The sequence below is a fragment of the Cyprinus carpio genome, chromosome A3 (genome assembly GCF_018340385.1).
Source record: "Cyprinus carpio isolate SPL01 chromosome A3, ASM1834038v1, whole genome shotgun sequence".
NCBI classification, from domain to species: domain Eukaryota; kingdom Metazoa; phylum Chordata; class Actinopteri; order Cypriniformes; family Cyprinidae; genus Cyprinus; species Cyprinus carpio.
The window spans coordinates 13,904,834-13,930,187 of record NC_056574.1 but is presented as its reverse complement, the minus strand read 5'-3'; the positions used below and the strand labels follow the sequence as shown (position 1 = coordinate 13,930,187).

Below are 25,354 nucleotides of genomic sequence, written 5' to 3'. Positions count from 1 at the left end.
AAGTACCCTCACATCGCATCTCCAGACGTCCCCCGTTTCATCCGCACTCAGGCAGCTGTCCAAACCTTCCACGCCTTCCCATTCGCCTTTAAGACAACTTCATTTGAGGATGATGACAATATTTGTCATCCTATCATTCAGATGGCCACACAGCCTTATCAACACTCACACAACCCGAGACACCTCCTGAGCTCAGATGGGTTGAACACAAAAGCTCAGCTGATGAGGGCATTCACAGAGGAGATAATGTGCCCAGCCTCACTGATGATTTGATATTTAGCCATTAGACAGAGGAACAATCAGACAACTTTGAAGGCTTTGTGCGGTAGGTGGCTGATGAAAGCCAGACAATTGCCCATTGATGTCTGCGTTCACGTTGGCAAATGTAATCTTGCTCCGGCAGCCTCGGGCCGACAGTGGACGTAAAACCTTTAGGGTGATTTGCAGGAATACATCTTAAAGGAATATCCCATCTTTTTCTTTATACCGGGGTCTGTCCGAATACTCAATTCTGATTGCCAGGTATGCATTAAAACGGTTTAATGCACAGGTAGTTCCAAGTCAATTTTATCAATTTTAATCATATTTCTATATTAATGCGTTGCTTTCATTGCACACACACAGAGAGAGATAGATTGGAGATTGCACTGCGCACACAGAAACATTTCGAAGCACAGAACTTCTTGTCAATGCTGCCCCGTGACTTTTATTTTTATAAAATAGCTTAGATACTGGATCGCTACATTATATTCCTTGCTGTTTTTGAAGTAACCAAACTCACAGCTTCACTGTTTAAAGAGAGAGACGCGCAGGTAATTCACACATGCAACTTACGTCCGTCTCTCTTGCTCTCTCTCTCTCTCTTAATTAATTCAAATAAATGTTATAATTCATTCATTTAAATAAATGTGGTCTTACCGACTATTTCATCTTGTGTCTGATTTACAGCAGGCAGAATGCTAGCTCTAACAAGCCATGACTGATGAAATTAACCATCGTTTTTACCCTTCCGGTCAAATATAGCACTGCAAACATCATTACCAGCTTTAATTTGTCATTGCTGATAAAGGATCATGGTATAAGCGGGATAATGCACGGCTAGCTGGGCATCAAACCGCTAAATGTCGGGTGGTCGGGTGATAAACACTAAATTACTGTAAAAACAATTTTAACAGTTTTATAGCTCAAATAATGCACATATTTTTGCTTAAAATTATCAGCTTTACATTTCTTTTAAATCCTCCAAAAATTGTCCCCATTCACTTCCATTTTAAGTACCTTACTATAACCTCAATTTTTGCTTTTTTAAATTAAACAAGGACAAGTCGTAGCGTAGTTGTAGCGGTGTGGTTTCAAAATGTAGGTCTGACATTGAATGTTAAAAAGACTATGTCTATTTGCTTTGCCTCAAGATTCAAGTCCATACCAGATGATTAAATTTATGGATCAAATGTCCATGTCTCAGAGGTCAAATACCTAGGCCTTATACTTGACTCTCAACTTAAATTTGACAGTCATATTAAAACTTTCGAGTTGCTAAAGCAAATCTTTATACATTGAGACAATCAGGGACTGCCTACCGTTTCATGCTGCTCACACTTTCATGCATGCCATGATTTTCTCGCATATAAGTTACTGTATCTGCACATTACTGTCACAAAATTAAGCCAGTTCAAATGATTTATAACAGAGCTATTAAAATATTAGATAAGAAACCCATTAGGTCACATCATTGTATTAGCCTAAGGAAGTTAAATATTTTATCTTTTGCAAATTTTATTAAATTTCTGCTGATGCATAAATGTTTAAATCATCAAACAGGTCTGAGTGATTGCATAGTTGCTCTCAGGGTTGGGGGTTAAGGACTAGAGGAGCTCAGAACCTGTCAGATTCCGAGACGCAATACTTTTTTGGACAATCAGTTTTTTCTGTACAAGGCACAAGGTCAAATTATTGTTTTGTGAAAGGAGAGTCAAACTGGGTCATTTTAAATTTACAACTCAAAAAAATTTGGTTAATCACAAATATGTGACCACTGATTGTTTTGTTGTTGTTTTATATTGTATTATTTTGTTTTTTTAACTATGTATTGTTGAATTTTGTAAAGGCCCACTAGGGAACATTGAGAATTTTGTGATATCCTGTTAAATTTACAGTAAAAAAAAAAAAAAATGTTTTGGTTCACCATATAATCAAAAAAAGTCAAAGTTATTTTTTGTGATATCCTGTTAAATTTACAGTAAAAAAAAAAAAAAATGTTTTGGTTCACCATGTTTTATAGTTGTTGTTGTAAAATAAACAGGAATACCAGAAACATACAACTTAGAACCATAATGTTAATATAGTGTACTTGAGCCACAGCTTAACAAAAGAAGTCAGAAGAAAAAAAATATTTAAGTATAAAATATGTGCATATCATATGTGAAGTGTCACGAATAAATTCTGGGAATGTCTTTTTACTTCCATGAAAATTATATGGTAAATTATAGTATTTACTTCCAAAAACCTTAAATTTGACAGTAACTTTAATGTAAAATATAAACATGCAATGTAACCATTTAAAAAGTCACTGTAAATGATAAGATAACTTAGTTAACTAATTAACAGGTTTTTACTGTAGTATTTTAAGTCTTTTTCTGTAAGAATTCCAAACATTTTTTACAATGTACAAATGCCGTCAACTGCGCTTACCCTTATTGAATTCACAGTATTCCTTTAGAGAGTCACAAAGGAAATGGGGGCTACCCTTAAATCCCAGCGCCCAACCGATTTGGGGATTTATGTAAAATCTGTGAGCCAGACTGCCCTTCAAACTACTGAGCATTAAAGGCGATTGGCTGAGGTGGTGAAAGATTCTTATCCTCAAAAAGTGGCTGAATGCACACAGGGGTCCATATGCTGCCAAACTGCTGTCCATAGGTAGCAAAAGTATTAGCGCAAATTATGCAGCAGTGGTGTAGAGAAGAGCATGGGTTTTTACCAAGACATGGCTAAAAAGACATAAAGGGAAGACACAGAGTTGAAAAAGAGATTTATTCCAAAATTGACTACCCTTTACTGAGGGAAACAGAGGTCTGGTGGGTGGTCCTAGGCCACTAAGCCCACCAGAATAAATTGTAATCCTCTTTTGGTCTCAGGCTATGTCTTTACCACCCTACCTCGTGTTTTAGGAAATTAAATCACTCTGACACAAAGTCAGCAAAGCTTTCTACCCCCATTTATTATTTCTGACTGGTATTGTTCTTGCTGATTTGTTTTAGAGCCTCAGGCACAGAAGGATGAATGACTGCAGTGGGGGGGGGGGTGTTATGACATGGTTCTTTCTCAGTAAAATAGAGAATTTCAAAGCAGGAGACTTAGACTATATGGATGAGAATTGTAAGGATTCCAGTTCCACTTAACAATCCATAAACAAGTTTTTAGGAAACGTATTCAAACTATGGAATACATCCATTCTGCTCCACATACTGGAGCCTATCTCAGCGTCTCGGGTCTTGGGAAACACAGTGCTGCCCACTGGGTCACCAACAAGTGCAGAAAAAAAAGGTGCCAATTTTAAGAACCATGTGTGAGAGAGAGTATTGAGAGTAGACAGGGAGAACTTGGATAACCATCAGCTTTTTTCTGGCAGATTAATGGAATTCATTCAGAAGTTATTCGTTTGAGAATTAGACTTCACTGGTCATGCTATATGTGTGTTGTACTAACTACAACAATGAAATAATGGAATAATTATTGAAAAGACAATTTGTCTATTCATTGTCAAATAAAAAAAAGTTGCAAATTCAAAAGCTTGATGCAAGCATCTACAGGGCTTTTTACAGTTATGTAGCTTATGAAAAAAATGTTGAATCAAATTCAAAATGAAAGTTGGTCTGTACTTTTACTAAACAATAAATTCTACAAACTCAAAAATTATGTTTTTTATTTGTGTATTAAAGTTAATTAAGCTTGCATTTTAAGTGAAGCTGAGGATTGGAATAATAGTGATTAGTCTAACTTGTGTATCAGTTTAAGCAAACTTGAAAACGTTTTATAAACTCAAATAAGTTTTATAACCATTTAAACTTTAACCCTCTGGGGCCTGAGGGTGTTTTGGGGGCCCTTTGTGTTTTTTTTCACTTGCTTATTAAGTACTAGCTATTTAATAATTCATTTTATTTTTATTTCAGTTATAATATTTTAATTTAAATACTAAATTAAAGTCAACGTTTGTCACGTAAACCTTTTCTACATTTTATAGTTCAGTCAACCTTTGAAATAGAGTTGACAAAATTAAAATTGTATTACCATGTTACTCTCTTCTTGATTCCTGTCAAATCAGTTTATCAGCAAAAATATGAGTTCCTCTACTGGCCTATCCAACGTAGGTAAATATAGGAAAAAAGAAGCAAAGAAACCGAAACCATGAAAAAAATAAAATACAGTGGGCCTTCTCTCTATGTGAGTTCCTAGAGTTATGGTCCCATCTGTCAGGCACATTTTTTCATAATTTCCTTGTAAATAAGCCCTGAACACGATCTACATAGTGTCTCACCAAGAGCAACAGTCTGCTTTGCCTTGCTTAATCAGAGCCACAGCTGGCCAGCTTGAGGAATTGTTTGCTGAACCATATATATATATATATAATTTTTTTTTTTTTTTTTTTTTTTTTTTTTTTTTGGCTTTGCTGCCCATGCCAGAAGTGCAGGATGAAGGTTCCGATTGATTTCTGAATTAGTTCCTTAAAGAACAGCTGACTGGTATCCATTTTCTCCATGCCTGTTTTGGCATTATTTCAGCCATGGTGCAGTCTGGGACACGCTTTCAGAAAGCACTGTTGCATAATAGTACCTGAGCTGCTCTTTGAAGTTTTTGGGGAAGACAGAGCTTCCAGATCTTGCTGTGCAGTTATAGTTCGTGGCAGTGGCTGTGTTATCCCTTAGTGTTGTGTTCATAGGCCAAGAGTGACAGTCATGAAGCGAGTCTGAGCAGCTGATTCTAGTAAACATCTTTGAGGCATGAGATATGGGTGAGCCCTGTATGAGCGGTCCATTTTTACCTCTTTACTGATCTACTTATTAATAAGTGCCGCTGCCAGTCCTATGGAAATCACCAGCATATGCTTTTTGGCTGTTCCAGATCTCTCACACTTTCACTCAGTTGCTTCAGATTCCCTTGATGCACTAAATAAGGAATAGGGAGCAATTTTGACACACTTTCTACACTGGACACACGGCTACATCTAAATTGCTTCATTATGATTAACGTAGCTGTCTGCATTGCGAGCACTTGTTTCATTTACTAACTTCAGTAAGCAGATGCCCTATTTCTTTTTTTGACATGCTGTACAGCTATTCCATTTTATTCCATATATACAGGGTTTTTGTTTCTTTTTAAAAGAAAGCGATAACTGTATTCAGCAAAGAAACATTACATTGATTAAAAATTATATTTATAGTGTTAGAAAATAATTTTATTTCAAATAAATGTTCCTCAAATGTTGTTCATGCAAAAAAAAAAAAAAAAAAAAAAAAAACATTTTCAACTTTTCAACAGCAAATCAGCATATTAGAATGATTTCTGAAGGATCATGTGACACCGAAGTATGGGGTAATGATGCTGAAAATTCAACTTTACCATTTCAGAAATAAATAATATTTTGAAATGGATTAAAACAGAAAAACATTATTTTTATTGTAATAATATTCCACAATAATAGTGTTTTTACTGTATTTTTTAATTAGTAAATCTTGCTGACCCCAAACAGTAGTAGATGGATGGATGGATGGATGGATGGATGGATATTTTGTTGTTCCTTATAAATGCAGATTTTTTACAAAATGATAAAGATAATAATTCATATTGTCCAAAACCTCACATTGCCTCAAGCATTTCCAAACATTTGCAGAGCACTGTGTATACAGTAAATATCTTCTGTCCATTACATCAGCCTGAGTGTGATGTCTCTAGTGTCTTAATGAGACTAGTAATAGTAGTTCATGAAGTTTCGGAAAAGGTCATTGTAACAGGTACTGTAGGTTTTACTAGTGAATCACCTGGCAATGCTGCTCAACACCAAACTAAACTAGGCTAGACCACAGCTGAAAAAAAAAAAAACACACACAAATGCACACATTTGGTCTCTCTTTCGCACACATCTAGGGATCCAGGGAGAGTATTGGAGATAATGATATTCTGTTTATTTATTTTTTTCATTGAAGTTGACATTTTAAAACCGTAATGAGGCATGGGATAGGAAGGGTGTGTGTGTGTGTGTTTGTGTGTGTGTGAGGGAGACAGCTGGGCTGGTCTGGTAAAGAAAAAAAGGGCCAAATTTCCATAGTCACAGGAGGGCTATCTTTACTCATGCTAAATGTGTTTCCTGTAAAACTGATTGTGTTTCCTGTTGTGCGACAGACTCATCCACTCCTATAGCTTTTTTTGCTGCTCATTACTCAGCTGGACTGACACCAACTTGCGCAGCTGAGAGCCGTCCCATTCTCGTGATGGGCCCTTTGATCATGGAATATACTGCTGTAATGAGAGATGAGAATGTTTGTGACATATTTTTCCACTTGCCTCCATCTTTTGCAGGTGTGACATTTGCAGCAAAGGGCTATTTTGATGCTCTGGTGAGAATGGGAGAGCTGGCCAGTGAAAGCCAAGGATCTAAAGACTTGGGTGAGTCTCGTCATCTTGTTTTAGCTTCAAGGGAACAGGCAAACTGTTTGGCTTGATCCGACATGACACCACAAAACACGCACTAATGGAACCACATGCTCAGCAAAGTGCCGATGTTGCTTTCATTAGGCCCGACTGTCAGAATCTGTAGCTGAAAAATCTTTTTGCATTGTACCTTTTTAAGTCAGAAGCATTTCAGACCTAGTTTATGTACTGGCATAAATTATTCCTTGTTTTACTTGCTCAATTTCTCCAGTTTGCGTGGAAAATGAAGTCAAAGGGCTGACAGCAGTGGATGTGAATTTATCTGCCGTGCTGCAGGGAAACTCACCGATGCATCATTTATGATCAGTTTAAAAAAGCAGATCTAGTTTGAGGGTTATAACTTCTTGAAATAGCATTTCACTTTCTGCTACAGGGAGGCTGTCAGAATTGTTGGTCGTTGCTGTCAAGGATGTGAGAGTGGGTGTATGCTTGACCCTCAAGATGCTTGTTGCTTATGGGGATTGCTAGAGGTATGGCAGCGAAATCTACTTTGTATTCGTGATACGATCTCCATCGAATTGAACTTTCAAGCCCTTTTGGGCATGGACTGAATCTTCTTCTCCCTCACTATCAGGAGCCCTGAGTGAATTTATACCGTAGTTGACTTTTGTTTGAGATATTTGTTGATTTTCAGGCAGAGTGTCAGTCTACTAATACAGATGGTATATTAGTAGTAGGTTTTTTTCAGTGACTCTTTCTGAAGGTTACATTGTTACTCCAGTATATGGTGACAAGTGGCTAATATTATGAATGAGTCATTGAATTATTCACTCAACCAATTGGGATAATAAAGTGTTCATCGGAAGTGCACATCAGAATATTGCCAAATCTAGTATGTTACCCTGGTACTTTTTTTGCCTACTATTTTCTAAATACTATGAATTTGGACATAATACTCTTTTCACACTGCTTTACGTCACTTTATAGTAGAGAAGTATGCAGCCACAGTCTTTATGAATGAGACATTAAATCATTCGCTCAACTGATTCATTCAAACATTCTGATTTATTCAGTATGAATAATAACTAAACAGGTGCCTGTCTTTAAGAGATATAAACTCCCCCTCATGTATAACGCAGTCGACAGTGCACTTCACCTCTCATTTGAACTTGCAAAAGGTATTAGCACTTGAATCCCACTCTCTCTCTCTGACTGAGAATGAATCACAGAGAGAGTCTCAGCCTCAGTCACAGACCCCCTGGACATACAACACAATACGGCCCTCTCGAGTTACACTTCATATACACACAACAAATCATCTGTGATTGTGTGAAAGACACTCCTATACAAAAATCCACTATGGTAACCATTCATTTTCAGCAAATTACCACATTATATACTAGATCTGTGATAATAGAATATTTTTTTTTTTTCCACTAGATTAAATTTTATTCCTTGTGTCAATTATTTTAACTTTTAGATTTGATGACACTGGTGGTGACTAATATCAACCCTTACTTAAAGTTACCATGGTAACCATAGTTAGTGCCAAGATACCACAATTAATTGCTACTACGCTTGTAAAATAATAATAAATTAATACAGGATCTCATTCAAACAGTATAAGACACTTTTTATTTATTTATTTATTTTAATGACATTGGCCACAATTAAGTTAGTGCAGTTTTATTGTAGAAGCTTTGACAGAAACTTCAGCTACCATGGTAAATTCGAAAGAGCTGTGTTAAAGGGATAGTTCACCCAAAAATTAGAAAACAAAAGAAAACATTTTGAATGTGGGTAACCAAACAGATGACGGTAGTCATTGACTTCCATAGTTTATTTTATTTTATTATTATTTTTTTTTTCCATACTTTGGAAGTCAATGGCTACCGTCACCTTTTTGGTTACCAACATTCTTCAAAATATCTTATTTTGTGTTCAGCAGCTGACAGGGATTTATACTGGTTTGGAACAACATGAGGGTGAGGAAATGATGACAAATGATAATTTTTGAACTATGCTTTTAACTGAAATTCAAACATTCGTGTGTGTGTGTGTTATAATACTAAAAACGTATTTGACTGATGGCTGTTTTGCACTCATTTTCAAATGCAGTTGCATGTAGATAATGGACAGGTGTGGTTTGTGAGAACCTGTGCCGTTGTTCATCAGCAATGTCACAATGAGTCATTCTGCTTTGATTAAGAGACGAGTGTGTGCTTCTCTGTTTCTCTCTCTCTTTCTCTCTCTCTCTCTGTGTGTGTGTGTGTGTGTATTCATTACTCCATAACAAAAGTGCCTGCAGTAGATTGCCTGCAGTCCTGGAGATCTACAGTAGCTCCTCTCAGTCTGCTAACACACCTGACTATAATTTTCTAGTGAACCCAAAAACCTTAATGAGCCGTTTCAGGTGTGTGATTAGAGTAGCAGCTGAACTCAGCAGGAAGATTATATCTAGGAGCAATGTTAAGCTACAGACACTAGGCTTCCAGGACCAAAATGAATTTGGACTCCGCAACAAATATGGGCAACAGGATGTGATGTCATGCTCTAGAGCTTCTGACTAACAGTGTTGTTATTGTTAACCCAATCAAAAACTATTAATAATAGTTTTCATTAATTGAAATAATGCTAAAATAAATATTATGTGACACGCTTAAAGAACTTTTAAAAAATTAGAAATGTCGCCTTGGCAACTAATTGAAATAAACTGAATTGAAGTACTAAAATTACTACATTACTACATTAAAACGGAAAAGTTAGAAAATGTTTAAAGCACATAATAAAATTACTTATACTAAAAACTTATACTAAAATTAAAATAAAGTGAAAATATAAAAATAAAAGCTTATTCAAAATAATAAATATTATTAGAAAAATTTCACAATTATCTAAATTATACCACAGCAACAATAATATTCTATTAAAATAAAATATTACATTTTAAAGATTCAGTTACATTTTTTAATTAATTGATAAAATACTAAACATAAAATTAAAAAATTAGCCTTAGAGGGTTAGTTCACCCAAAAATTAAAATTAGCCTGTGTTTTACTCACCCTCAAAGCATCCTAGGTGTATATGACTTGGGCTGTCAAAGCATTAGGTGTATATGGACTTTTCTTCTTTCAGACAAATCCAATCAAATATTAAAAATTGCCTGGCCCCTCCAAGCCTTTCAATGGGGTTTAATGCGGGTGTTGGTATCATGAAGACATGAAATAAAGGGGCGCATCTTGGAAGACATGCAGGCGGATGATGTAAGGCCTCCTGTAGTGAATACATGCATTTTTGTAAGATAAATATCCATATTTCAAATGTAATAAGCACTTTTTTCTCACTTCCAAAGACTGTGGTCCTTGGAAGACATGCAGGCGGATGATGTGAGATGTATGCGTCATGTGCGTGCTAGGGTTGTGCCGATAGACGATAGTATCGTGTATCGACAATAGCAGATGTCTCTGTCGATAGTCAAGATGATATTAGGCTCATTCTCCTATTAATGTATTAAATTATAATAATAATTATTATTATTATTTTTATTAGGCGGCCTATTATAATTAAGCTATCAAACTGCCCTGCTATTTCACTTCAGCACCGCATTTCACACACACGCGCGCAAATGAGGAATAGAGCCTGTAGCAGGTGAAGAAGTCTCCATCCACAAACAGACGTACGTCGTTCATTTGTCACAGGACGCGTGATATGACAGTTGTGTCTGACTATATATGAACTAGCTGTTTTAAATACAGTATTTTTATATTTAACGTTAGTTTATCAGTATGTTTGAAAGTATATTTTTTCGATTATTGGTGATTCCATAGGCTCTCTCTCACGCACCTGCGAGATTTAAAACACCAAATAGTTATGCTATGACAAGAACAAAGAGTCTCTCTCTTGCTCCACCCATGCACGATAATATCGCGCACCGTCGATCTCACTGGCTGACGATATGACGATTTGAAAAATGACCATATCGCCCAACACTAGCGCGGGCCTTTGAGAAATGCAGGAGCAAAGGAAACAAAGTTTCTTCACTTAATCAAAGGAAAACCAGTCTCCTCTTGGCTTATATCGAAATCCTGCGACATTTTTCTTTACAAATCCTCGTTTTGTGCTTCTAATTCGTGGCCGGCATTTTGTTTTGTTTTGTCTCCACGTTCGTCACTAATCACGCAAAATCGACGTCTTACGTCATCCACCGGAATGGCTTCCATGTATGACAGTCAGCAGAAAGTGTTTATTATGTTTGAAATATGGATATATATCTTACAAATCCTCATGGATTCGCTATAGGAGGCCTTTATTCACCCCCCGGAGCCATGTGAGGGATGTTTTATTACGAATGCATGCACTTTATTTCAGATCTTTTGGACTGTTGACAACAAACACCCGCTTACCCCCATTAAAAGGCTTGGAGGGCCAGGACAATTTTTAATTATAACTCCGAGATTTATTACTCTTAGATTCATCTGAAAGGGGAAAGTCACATACTGTACACCTAGGATACTTTGAGGGTGAGTAAAACAGGTTCAATTTAATTTCTGGGTGAACCAACCCTTTAATTTAGCCTTTTAAAATATTTCTCAAGTTAACAAGTAATTATTTATGTGCAGTAAATAGCAGTATCAAGAATTAAAGTAAACCACTGTGAAACAGAAATAAATACTAAGTAATTAAATGTAATATACTTAATTGACATAGTTTTCACTGCATGATTATTAGATATAAAACTAATAATGTGGTTTTAATGGTGCTAGTTTGACTGAGAAGCAGATCTTTAATTAAAGTGAGCTGTAAATTAGTTTTCTTTTGTTTTTCTTTAGGCCTAACTTTGTTTTTATCTTTGATTTGTTAATAGTACTAAGGTTATCCAGCCACAAGCAGTGAGTCATTTTCATAATATTTATTGTTTGATTTAACATTGACACATTAAACAGTGGTAAGTGTGTTTTATTCTGCACATTTACACTGCAAAGCCTACAGATATCCAACTGAGATGATACGAACACTGCTATTGTTCCCTTTTTTTGGATACTTTTTTTTATGTCTTTAATTTAGCATCAACTTGGTACCAAAGCATTACTACTTTTGACATCCCTAATGCAAACCATATAAGTTTATTTACTTTATTTTGAGCCTAGAGGTCAATCTGTGACATTTACTTCAAACGCAGCTCATCTAGTCAGAAAATAGAGTGGGAACTATTCTTTTTTTTTTGCCTCATGGCTCACACCCAAACTTCATTTGAGTTTTCCTGTCGAGTCTCTCCCAGAGGTATTGCTCAAGGTTATATCCTCTCCCGTGTCAACAACAGGACTCCGCCTGCTCGTGAGAAAAGGCCCAACTCAAACACACATACCGCTGAGTTGAGCTCAATCAGACAGAGCGTCACGGCATACTTTCTGAAATGACAAACTGGCCATTACAAGCGCAAATACACTGCAGCACCGCTGCGACCGCCGACCCCTAGTGATAATGACGGGGTTCCTTTACTCTGCCGAACGCTGAGCTGGAATGGAAGATGTGTCATTTAGTGACAAACAGCTTCATCTCTGTTTTGGATAGGAGATGTCCTGCGCCGTGAGGTGGAACACTAAATTCTTGTGGGCAATTTGCAGTCCTGTGTGTCTGTCTTTCTCACTGAGAGAGCCATGGGGGTTCGCTTTGAGACAGACTGTAAATGGTTTCCGCCTACACGCACTCCTGCTTTTCTCTGATATTTCTCACATTAAACACCACACATTCTCTCACATACACACACACTTGCATAAACATAGTCACGCACTCATAGTTGAGCCTGGGCAAATATCTTGCCTCCGTATATGGTGTCCTTGGATGCACAAAGCGCTTGCAGTGGAGAGTGCCCATTCTCATCTGAAAGTGAGGCGTGAGGGACTGCGCACACACACACACACACTCTCTCTCTATTCCTCCCCCTCTCGCACACTCCCACGCTCACTGGTTTGTTTAGGATAATGATGCCCCTGTCAACACCTCCCACTCACATCCTCCCACTACCACATCTCTTTCTCTGTTTTACTGCCTTCATTACATCACTGTTATACTCTCACCCTTACACAAGCAGACAGTGGTTGGACTGCACGTAGATGACACATCACAACACGGCGCATGCTTACAGGGTTACGTCACGTTTTCTCACCACCATTTTGGTTCCTCGTCACGTTTTAAATGAATGTTATGGTGTTGTGATAAAGGAATATTTCACCCAAAAATGCACCCAACCTCAGGCCGTCCAAGATATAGATGAGTTTGTTTCTTCATCAGGAGAGATTTGGATGAATTTAGCATTACATCACTTGCTCACCAGTGGATCCTCTGCAGTGAATGTGTGCCGTCAGAATGAGAGTCCAAACAGCTGATTAAAACATCACAATAATCCAGAAGTAATCCACATTACTCCAGTCCATCAATTTATGCCTTGCGAATTCAACAGCTGCGTTAGAGTCCTGCAACGGGTTGGGTACCCGCAGGTACCCGCATAAAAGTGGCTAAAACGGGTGGATTGTGACATTCCTAAAATTCACGGGCGGGGATGCGGGCAGATAATTAACTCCTTGCGGGCGGGTAGTAGCACGGATGAAAAATATGTGCAATATTTGTATGTACATACTGGTTAAATAAAAAAATGTAAAACCTGAATGCACTGTAAGTCGCTTTGGATAAAAGCGTCTGCTAAATGCATAAATGTAATGTAAATGTCTAAATTACCATTACACATACGCAACAACAATATGACATTTGACCCATCACGTCACCACCACTGCGACAGTGCGACTTTTGTTGATGCTTCTCGTAGCCTAGTAAGGCTATTGTTTGTGAGAGACAGGCTCAGGTTGTATTTTTTTCTTGTTCTTTTTTTTTTTTTTTTTTTTTTCATTGATAGGTCTATTTGCATATAGTTATCAGGTTCCATAGCCTATTTTGGTGCCAATGGAAGGCTTCTTGAATGGCACCTAACAAAGCACACTTTAGCCTGTTCCATTAGCTCATTCATGACGCTGTTGTGATGTTGAGAGAGGTGCGAGATAAAAAAATAAAGCACTTTAATTGGAATGATTTTATCGTGTGTGATTTATCGCGGGCACAGATCGGGTAACGGGCCGAATATTAACTGGTCTGGATGGGTGTGGATTTCATTTTGATATTATCACGGGTGACTGGTTGGATCTAGTGCTGAACTTTGCGGGTATGGGCGGGGGCGGGTCTCCAAAAATGGCCGGTCAGGATTCTGAGCTGCGTGTTTGTAACAAACAAATCCATCATTTAAGATGTTTTTAACTTTTATTGTTTCTATTGAATCCTTTATCTATAATATTGCTTTCTTCAGTGAAAAAGTATTGTCTGAATCAGGGCAGAACAGTCCAAAAGAAAAGTCCAAAATGGTATTAAACAAATGTGTCGGTGAATTTTGATGTGAGAGGACAACAGGGTGATGGACTCTTTCACTGGAGGAAGTGTTGTTACGAATTATGGGCTTGTATTTTATTCAGAAGTGATAAAGTTAAAAATTGGCCTTACCAATGGATTTTTTTTCCCTTACAAACACAGCTTTTCACTTCACAAGATGTTAATTGATGGATTGATATCAGCTTTCATTATGACGGCACCCATTCACTGCAGAGGATGCATTATTTATCAACAGATCAAAAAATCTACAAATCTACAACAACAAAATAATCCACATCATTTTATTATTTATTTTCAATACATAACCAAAAAATGTTCATTTTTGGGTGAACTACTACTCTAAGCTCTGTTAAAGCATTTACAAAAATGATTCAATAAAGTACAAGGTAGTGTACATTCTGTGTGTATTGTAATGTATACTGTCTAGACTTGTGTACTTGTCTTACTGTAAAAACTGAGGGATGAGGTGAAATTACTTTGTTTGATCTAACATTTTATTGCACAAAGGTTGTTGACAGAGCTACACATTTATTAAACCCAGAGTGTTCCCAGAAATTAGTTTAATATGTGTCTTATTGGATTTTATTATGGATGTTTGCCGTGGACTGTACTGTTACTTCTTCAATAAGTCTAGCAAAGGGGAAAAAAAGTGTATAAAATACTATAAATCAAGCAGCATTCTTCACTGCTTTAGCAAAGTTGCTTGTGAAACAGTTACCATGAGAACAAAGCCTGCTGAAATTTGCCTCTCACTCGTTTATTCAGATCTGGATGTTGTTTTGATGTTAGGCTTCCGTTTGATGTGATAAATGAAATAATTATCGTTCTTGTCTATTCTTTTTAAATATTCATTTTCAGTTTCCGGGTAAATTGTAACTGACTGATTTAATCAGATTTGTATTACGTTCTGCCTTACACCGTGTCTACACAAGAGCCTGATGATGTGTCATGTCACAGTGTGCCACAACAGCTTGAGGTCGTCCATACTGGAAGCACCACAGATATACGTCTCTGAATATGTACTTACATAAAGCTTCCAGCTGTACGCCTGAGGACAACCTCTGGATCCTACCTTATTTTCAGTTGAAATCTAGTGGTATAAATGTAAATTTGCATAAACAGTTGAAGAGTAGTGAAATAGTTTAACAGAAATTCTTAGTTTTTGATAAATTAGTTTTGTTTAGAAACCAAACTTGACTTCTATTAGTAAGCCAGATACATCTCAAACTGGATTTGAAGTGGTCAGATGTAGTAAGACACTTATAACAATTACAAACCAGAAGCCATAACCATCCTGTTGATTCATCAATAGACTGAACAAACACAAACCTTTTAGCCAATCAGACTGTCAAACACTATAATTAATATTCATGAGCTACTGTAAACTCAACCCTACTATTGTGCCTGACAGAAAGAAACTTCCTGAGGAGAGAAGAGTGGACTAAGAGAAGAAGAATAGCCTTTAACAATGCTGTTTAAACTTTTTAAAAATGTAACTTTTAAGTAGAGTGACTGACATTTGTGGAAAGTTTCATTTTTAAGCTTTTGAATGGTTTCTCATATGAGTGTTTCTATGGCAACTAGAAATTTAAAACAGTGAAGTACCAGAGACGGAATGGAAGTCTCACCTTTCATATAAAAGAGGCTTATTAATAAAGACACTCTCCTATTGTTGTCAAAAGTTTTAGCCGTAATTTCATTTAAAGAAGCTACAATTAAATTTTTATTGATGATTTGAAATTCCTGTGATGGGGAAAAAACGGTTATATAATTAGGGCTCATCAGCATTTACGCCCCTCTGAGTGGCAAATGATGTGATGATATGTCATTTTAATTTCCCTTCAGGTCTGAAGCACTTCCCCCAGTGGTTTAGGTCGAGTGGCTATTGAATTAGTTCAGAGATATTGATGCAGAAATATCCCAATGATACATTTTTCCCCCAGAGATCCACAAATGTTGCTTGTGATTACCTCAGTTTGAGTCATGCAAGTAAAGCTTCTATCTAATTTAATAAGGAAATATGGGGGGGGGGATACTTGACAGAATCACATTTCTGTAACGCATTTAAATCAGGAAAATCTGAAATGGATTAATATGGATCTGACATGATGAATGATATCATAAATGTTGTTTCTTACCATCAAATAATGCAAAAAAAAAAAAAAAATGTATTTCAGGTTGATCACATGCAGGTTTCATGTAACAACCAAGCAATCACTGTGATTTCCACAGAGAATCTAGAATCTTTTTTTATTACGGTTATAAAAAAATGTATATACATTTATAACACTATTCTTTGTGTTTTATTACCTTAGCATTGAATTGCAAAAAAAAACTAGTTAATGTTCCTGCATGAGTTTTTCTAAAATAATGGCTGAGGAAGTGACAGCAAATGTTGCATCTTCCACTCTTCTGACCATCCTAATCGATCTCTAAATATTTATTCCCCTTTTGGAAACTCATGGAAATGCTATTGTTGATATTTTTCCCCCTTTTGCTAAAGTGGCAAATTATTTTTTTATAATAGCTTCCATTAACCACTATATAAGTTTACCCAGCTATGATGACTTCCGCTTCGGAGAACCTCGGAAATGTGAAAAGGGCCTGTTAGTGATTGGCTCTTTTATTTAGAAGGCATGAGTTGCTATATTGGGTGTTCCGCTTTTTCCATGCATTGTAATATCAGTGGTCAATACATTTCTTTATTGGAATCAATGGTTCCATGAAGAATCTTTGACATCCTTGGAACACTTTCATTCCACCAAAGGTTCTTTAGATTATTAAAATGTTCTTCACACACAAAAAAGTGTTTCTTTTAAGAAATGTTCACTGAAAGGTTCTTTGTGGAACCAAAATGGTTCTTCTAGGGCATCACTGCAAAAAACAACAAAAAAAGCTTTGAAACCTTTATATTTAAGATTGAAGCATTGGAAAAGCGATTAAGCACTTATAATTATTTGTAATTTATATTTTTGATGTTCACATATCAAAGAGAAAGCAGGCTAATGGCACTAGTAAATGCTAGTAAACCTAGGAGGAGTGTTTTTTAGGAAGGAAAGTGTTTTGCTCAGTCACTTCTTTTAATGGAACATAGACAGAGTCCTGTGATAACTTCTGACATCCTCTCTCCCTCTCTCTCTCTCTCTCTCTCTCTCTCTCTCTCTCTCTCTCTCTCTCTCTCTCTCTCTCGCTCTCTCACCTGGGCCTGTCGGAATGAGAGCAGTGGAGCTCTTTTATTAGCCCTGTGCCTCGGTCCCAGGAGCCCTGCTTTCTCCTGCTCTATTTCTGAGAGCTGCACTGCATGCTGGGAGAACGAGGGCCCACATGCTCTCCCTCACCTTGCCCTTGATTTGCTGTCTTGGCATATATGTGCCGAGTGTCTTGATCCATGCTGTGTATATGTTGCATCTGGCATCGCTTTCATAGAGCTCAGAGCCGGGATAGTTAATAAGCTTCTGTAGCCCCATAAAATTAGAGGCTTTCTGCTTTTTATCCTGTAGTGCTTTATTACAGAGATGGCTTCCTCTCAATTGCTGTTATTATAATATCTCCTTTCTTTTTTGTGCTTGCTTTCTTTTGAATTTTCTTTTTTTTTAAATACCTTTCCTGATCTTTGTCTTCTCACCCTTGCTTTTTTTTTAAAGAGGTCATATCATGGAAGACAGGATTTTTTCATGCTTTTTAGAAAACATGAGGGTGTGTGTGTGTGTGTGTGTGTGTGTGTTTATATGTTTGTGCAGAAACTTGTATAGAAAACATTTGTGGAATGAGGATTGTTATATATTAATATCAATATACAATTCATTTCTTTCAGCAGATTTTTCTGAATAGGTTTAATGATCATGTAATGCATTTAATTTGCTTATGGTGACTTTTCATCATTAAAAGTCTATATCTTCTGCTTTCATCCATCATAGAATTACAGCAGTACAAACAGACTGTTCAAGGTTCAGATGGTCGACAATGTAAAACCAAAGTAAAGCAAATTTCCATATAAGTGGACTTATAGAGAGAAACAATAAAATGTTACAGCCCTGTAGCAATGGCCTTTAAACTGCGCTGTGTTGGTATATTCCTGTCAAGACACATCTTAGGTCATCTGGATCAATCAGTGCTCTGTGCCGAACATGTTGCAACAAGGCAGGGAGAAGGTTCTCCAATGAACAGGTTGATTCAGAGATTGAGTGTGTGGTTAGATGAAGCCGCTGGATTTCTTTGGCATATTTCAATGGTATCCTTCTCATGTCTCAGGCTCATTCCAGCAGATGTATATTCTTCTGCCTTGGTATCTCACATTAGTCCTATCACAGCATTTCCACCTCCCATCACTGAGGAGCACAGGCTGTGCCGAGAGGATCCCTCACACTTGCCCTTCACTGCCAAATCTGCCAAAAATTGCAGTTTGGAGTGCAAGCAGCATCCCTGTCAGCTCTAATGGCTGCATTCACATACTGTGTTGTCTGTCAGGATTATGGTCCCTCTGATTTCCACCTCTTTCTTTTCCCTCTTTTACCCATCCTCAAAGCCTGATGCCTCTTACGGTGAACAAAGCCGCATACACACACACACAAACAGACACAAAGATGTGCTCACACTCACAAAACCCTTGAAAAAGCACAGGAATTTCAGGAATTTTTGTTGGAAACGCATTGTATGCATGGTACTGTCTTTTCAGTACCACAAGGGCCTTTCGCCCCCGCTTTAGTTCCAGAACTAAATGTACAGTACTAAAGTACTGGGACGATTATACACAACTATTTCCCAGTACCATTTAAAAGGTTGCATTCGCACCGACAGTGTATACTAGGAAGTGATGTAAGCCGGTCGACAGCGACGTTATTTGTGCTTAGCATTCAACTACACAACTACGCTGTGATCGGAGCTGTGTTTTATGTTGTATCTTGCGGGTTTCACAATAATGGACATGGAATGTCGACGTATACGTAAAGTGATTGAAAGAACAGAAAGGAAGAGAATCTCCAACGACAACTGGCAGTGCTACATTTATTAAAAGTGCCTGCACTTCAGCATCCGTTCATCTATCGCGAAATAAGTTCACACAATGTTTACAGTACGTTACACAGCGTTTTATATCATGGTGGGTGAGGGAGTTTTCGAATGCGACTGGCCAATCAATGTCTACTTATGTCATGTGTAGTACCAGTTGTGCTGGTTAGACCCTGCTCCGGAGTAAGAGCTAATTTGGTTTTCGAAAAAGACAGTCCGATACTAAAATCGCCCCCAGTTCCGGCTGTGCGAAAATGCCAAAAAGTGGGTAGTTCCACAATTAGTTCTGGTACTATTAAAAGGTTCCCGCGATGCAAAAGGCCCTATAGGCATGAAAAGTTTGTGCCATTGAGTAAATCTTCCATAAATCCCAATGCATTTATTATATAAGAGTATGTTTGCAGAAAATAACGATTGCCAAAAAATACATTTGTGAAGCTGTGTAGGAGGCCATTTTTTGCTCTCCTCTGTACAATAATGCTAGTTTGCTGGCTTCAACTGAACTGTCATTGGAGAGTTCATTGATCTGTGTCTCTGAACAACAAAGTGTACATGCTGAGGTGAAGGAGTCATGGCAGTGGAGAGATTTTACTGGGTCAGTAGGACAGGATCCCTGACCTAACATGGCTGATCTCCAGCTGTTTATATGATTAAACCACTCTTCTCTTAGAGCTGGGGTTTTCATGTTCTGTCGGGACTTTCCATAGACACAATGATTTTTATACTTTAAAAATTGTATATTCTATCCACTAACCCTAATTTAAGGTTTTACTATTCATGTGGGGGTATTTGGTCTCTTTTACACACACATACACACACGTTGGGTTTCCATGTTTCATGGGAACATTCCACAGGCATAATGGTTTTTATATTTTTCAAAATATATTTTCTATACCCTTACCCTAATTCTATCCCTCACAGAAAACGTTCTGCTATTTTTAGATTTTCAAAAAACATTCTGTATGATTTATAAGCTTTCATCATGGGAACCAGAAAATGTCCTCACAAGGTCAAAATTTACTGGTATTACTGTTCTTGTGGTGACATTTGGTTCTCATAACATAGGACATACCAAGAACTCACATACATATAATCCTGTTAAAGTAGCATCTCTTTGGAAAGAGCAAATTTATCTCCTTTTTAGTCACTCACTCAAAAGTGCTGTGGTATTACCATGTTTTGATACCATGCTAATACTATAATAATCTTTGAAGTCTCTTGGAATAAATTACCATGTTATGGACTATGGAATATGGCAGTGTTTCCTTACTATAGTTAAATAATGAACAGTAAATGAACTATGATTTAAACTATACTGTGAAATGAAAATAATGATAAAACAGTTGACAAATGATAAATCAGATCACATTAATTATACAGGGATTCAAGAGCAGTATTTATCTAGTACAAAAACAACTGCATCAAAGTTGAAAGCGTACATGTATACATTTAAAACAAAACAACTCTAACTTGTATAACTGCAAGCAAAATGGTAAAAAGAAAAAAAAAACACTTCTGTAACTACGTTTTTTTCACTACAATAAGTCTTCTGGTAACACTAGTAATTGTGACTGTGATTCAGTGAATCTATTTTTGAATTAGTTAATTAAAATGAATCATCCAAACAAACAGTCTCATTCAGATGAATCAGACTTCACAACAATAGCGAGAGGATACTCCAGGAGAGCGTGTTTGATTGTTGTTGGTCGGTTTCACACATCTCCAGTCTCCTGCAGGGCGCCTTCCTGCACATTTAGCTCCAGCACACCTCCCTGGAAGTTGGTGAGCTGGTTCAGGTGTGTTTAATTGGGGCTGGAGCTAAACTCTGCAGGACAGTAGCCCTCCAGGAGCAGGATTGGATACTCCTGAAGTGATCTTAGCAGCAGCATCACTGCGACAGCAGGCTCATGTTGTGCTTTCACTCTGTTGCTGCAGACCTGTGTGCAGAAAATAATCCGATGTTTGTGTTTGGCTTCATAAACATCTGCATCGCAAAAGATTGTGCTGATAAGTAGGTTTACGGTGCATTTTCACCATATATTTTGCATATATTTAAATATAAAACATGTAAGTAAATAATAAAATAGAATGGCATGTTATTTTAATAAATAGTACATCTAATTTGTGTTCAGATTTTCCATTGTAATGCAGCCCACCAATAGTATTAAAGCAACTAGCAGTATGAACGCCCGCCACAACAACAACAATACAGCCACTTGATGACCTCCAGTGATTAAAATCCCTGCATGTGTGAATGAGAACTGCTCACACAATACAGTATGACACTGCTAAGTGCTATTTGATGTACTAGATGCACCAGTGCACCATGGGATACATGTGTTGTGTCATTTGCAGCACCGTGGGGAGTGATGTAATCTGCTCTTTGTACAAATAGATAAAGTAGATAAAGGAGTTGACGCATCTGCGTTAAGCTGATACACAGAGTCCTCCATTTTGTTCCTCAGAATCTCTGTTTGGCAGCTTCAGCGTTTCGACTGTTTCCATGACACCCTGCAGCGCTCCACGCTTGACCATTGTCAGTGATTCACTCTGCTCTCCTACTCATTCTCCTCCTCCCAGACTGGTCTGGCCTGTCAGGTTTGCCCGCGGCTGCCGCGTCTCTCTGCAACCGGTGTTAGTTTCATAAACGGTGACGACACTCCTGCACTTCAGATGTTCTGATATAAATGTTTGCATATAGAGCTGGCGAGGTGACAGGAAGTATGAGGCGACTTATTTGACTAAATGGAACTGATCCAAATGTTGTTGTTTTTTTTTCTTTTGCACACGCATTTCTTTCTGTCCAAGTAGTGACATGCAAGACTGCAGGCGCAGATTTTCTCAAGGAAACCTGCTTCCTGACAGGTATCTATTGTTCACCCCTCATGGCGAGTTGTGACAGAGAAGGAGTTCGTTTTAAATTTCTGAATAAAAATTTCCAGAGGTTGGTTATTTATGTATGTGTTTACTTATTATGTTTCAGAAATGTCTCTGTGATAAATCTGTTCAAATAAAAACAAATAAAAACAAAAAGAATATTTTTTTATTATTATTATTATTATTATTATTATTATTATTCTTAATGCTAATAATAATTAAATTATTTTAAATTAATAATATTGTTTTATTTTATTGATATTATTCATTTATTTGAAAACAGTTTCATTGTTTCTCAAAAATCTCAGGGTGATAAAGCTGTCCTAATAAAAAATATATTATTATTATTATTATTACTATTATTATTATTAAACAATAATAATAATAATCATGATAGATGATGATGATAATAATAAGAATATCCTAATATTAATTAAATATTATACATATAATTTTTTATTACTTTTAATGTTAAAACCTTTTTTTGTGCGTTTCAAAATTGTCAGTGTGATAAAGCTATCCTAGTAAAAATTTAAAATTATATATTAAAATAATATATAATATAATATATTATAATATATAATATTATATATTATAAAATTAATAATAATTATTTTATTTGCTTCACTGCTTTATTTCACTACTTGTGTTTATTTATTTATTTTTGAAAATGTTTGTCTGCAAAATCAAAATCATGTAATGCAACCTACAGATTTTCCCAAGAGAACCTGCATTACTGACTGACAGGTATCTATTGTTCCTGCTGGTTGTGAGGGAGACGGGCGTGACAGACCCGAGAGAGTGTGTGCGTGTGTGTGTGTACATGTTTTTCTATACTGGTGGGGACTTAAACCTGAATACACACAGACTCATGGGGACTTTTGTCACATGGGTACAGAAGCTTATAAATCATACATAATGAGTTTTTTTGAGATTGTAAAAATGCAGAAAGTTACTGTGTGGGGTAGGTTGATGTGTAGGGTTGGTGTAGGGCGATAAAAAATACAGTTTGTACAGTATAAAAACCATTACACCTATGGGGAGTCCCTACAAGGATAGTGAACCAGACTCTGTGTGTGTGTGTGTGTGTGCTGGCTTTCCATGTCAAGCTCTCCACAGTGACCGTGTCTACTTGCTGCCCCCTTGCCATCTGTCTGTCAGTCAGGCGGCTGTGCTCAAATCAGAAGGAATACGGATGTCACGAGTCCATTATAAAGAGCTTAAAGTTACTGCATGGAAAGAGCTCCTGTCAGACACATCAAAGCTGAAGCATGTTTTCTGAAAGGCTTTTGGTGTGTGTTTTTGCTGTAAAACTCACTGCACATCTTTAACAACATATCAGATCAAAGATCTCATACTGTATGTAAGGGCTGATTTCACTTTCAGTATTTCTTTATAAAGACAATAGTTTTCTGACATACATTAATTCAGTAACAGCCTCAGACCTCGTTCCCTTTGATTCCTTTAGCCTGAGCCAAACAAAATCAGGCTTTCAGGTCTGCTTGAAAGGGAATAAATGATCTAAAGGTGGATCGAGGAAGAAGCTTTTTCAGTAACGTATCAGGAAGGAAGGTTTGGGTGTGTCTGTGTTTCTGGGTAAGGAAGCTCCGCTCTATGGTCACATGCACACTGTATGGGTTTGGGAGTGACATTTCAATGCGGGAGTTAATCCTCAAAATTTTCGTTAAGCAAGTATGGAATACAAAAGTCACTCCCAAAATGGCATGGTTGATGTGCTGGTAAGCATAGCAAAGTTTTGGCATCTGTGTCAATGGTTGCTTTCTTTCTTTCTCTTTCTTTCCTTTTTTTTCTTTTTCTTTCTTTCTTTCTTTCTTTATAGCATCTATTAATTTATTCAAAAAATGTAATAAAATGTAAATTATAAATAAATAAAATAAATTTACAGTGACTTCAGTATCCGCTGAATATCCCAATATTTTTTAAACAACCAGTTTATTATATATATATATATATATATATATATATATATATATATATATATATATATAATATATATATATATATATATATATATATATATATCATTTTTTTTTACTTAATTATTTTACAAATATTCTATATTTAATATGTTTCACTGATTGATTAGCATGTTTTTTATTTTTGAAATAAACTTTCCTGAAATTACAAATTTTACTTTTTTGTTTGTGTCAAAAAATGCCAGGGTGATAAAATTGTCCTTAAAATATTATATATATAATATATAATTTTTTTTTGTTGTTGTTTTTGTTTAAGTGATTTAACTAACCTGCTTCACTGCATTATTTCACTACTTTTTTTTTGATTAAAAAAAAAAGTTTGTCTGCACAATCAAATTCATGTAATGTAACCAACAGTAGGAAAAAAACATAAGCAGAAAATGATCTCATAGAAAGGACCCCTGCAGACCCTCATGACTATCAAAGTCATTAAAATGTCAGACCTTTTCATGACAAGACCGCATTAGTTCAGATTGTAAAATGTCTGGTGGTAAGATTTATACGTTAATATTTGTAAATATATATCACATAAATACTTCTTACCTTGAAAATGTATTTAATTCAAGATATAAATTTATCAGTTGAGGGTTTCATCAAGGTTAGTCGTCGTCTTTTTTTATTGAAAATTGTATTATACTTTAAAACCTTATGAAACCAGGTTCAAAAGGATTGCAAATGTTTGAATGCAATACTATTTTGACCATAATAATATTAGATTTATATTTGTTAAATGAGCTGAATTTTTTCAGTTGCTGCATTTGTTGATTGATCTCTTTAGTTTGTAAACCTGAGCACGGCTGATTCTCTTTCTTCGGTTCAGGTGCCTTGCTGTGAGACTTATGAGGGAGACCACTGTTTGTCCAGGAGGGGATGACATGATGTCATCATTCTGCAGTGCACTATATACATGTTTTTAATCAAACCTCTGATTGTGATTTGCTTGTTAAGTTGGTGTGTTTCAGTCACTCAGTTAATTGCAATCAAGCCACTTAAGTCATTTTGATCATATTTTTTAAAATGTTAGAATGATTGAGTCCAAATAATTGGTTGCTTCTTATCATTAAAGTGTCATGCAACACCTAACACACACAAACTGACTTATAAATGTTATTTCAGCATGTACTAGTTAAATTTGAATTTAAAGTTTTGTTTTTTTAAAATTAGCATTAGTACAGTCATGGCCAAAAGTTTTGAGAATTACATAAATATTGGAAATTGGAAAAGTTGCTGCTTAAGTTTTTATAATAGCAATTTGCAGATACTCCAGAATGTTATGAAGAGTGATCAGATGAATTGCATAGTCCTTCTTTGCCATGAAAATTAACTTAATCCCAAAAAAAACCTTTCCACCGCATTTCATTGCTGTCATTAAAGGACCTGCTGAGATCATT

At 36.4% G+C, this 25,354-nt stretch overlaps 1 protein-coding gene across 7 annotated transcripts in view; it reads left to right on the top strand.

Annotated features, from left to right (window-relative positions):
• The window catches only part of LOC109094087 (brain-specific angiogenesis inhibitor 1-associated protein 2-like), a 76,148-nt gene that overhangs the window by 21,674 nt on the left and 29,120 nt on the right, over nucleotides 1-25,354 (top strand). For all 7 annotated transcript variants that reach the window (XM_042719500.1, XM_042719519.1, XM_042719510.1 and 4 more), the window contains exon 3: nucleotides 6,577-6,663. In XM_042719500.1, coding sequence (XP_042575434.1) covers nucleotides 6,577-6,663 — 87 coding nt within the window. The remainder of the gene's footprint in view (nucleotides 1-6,576; nucleotides 6,664-25,354) is intronic.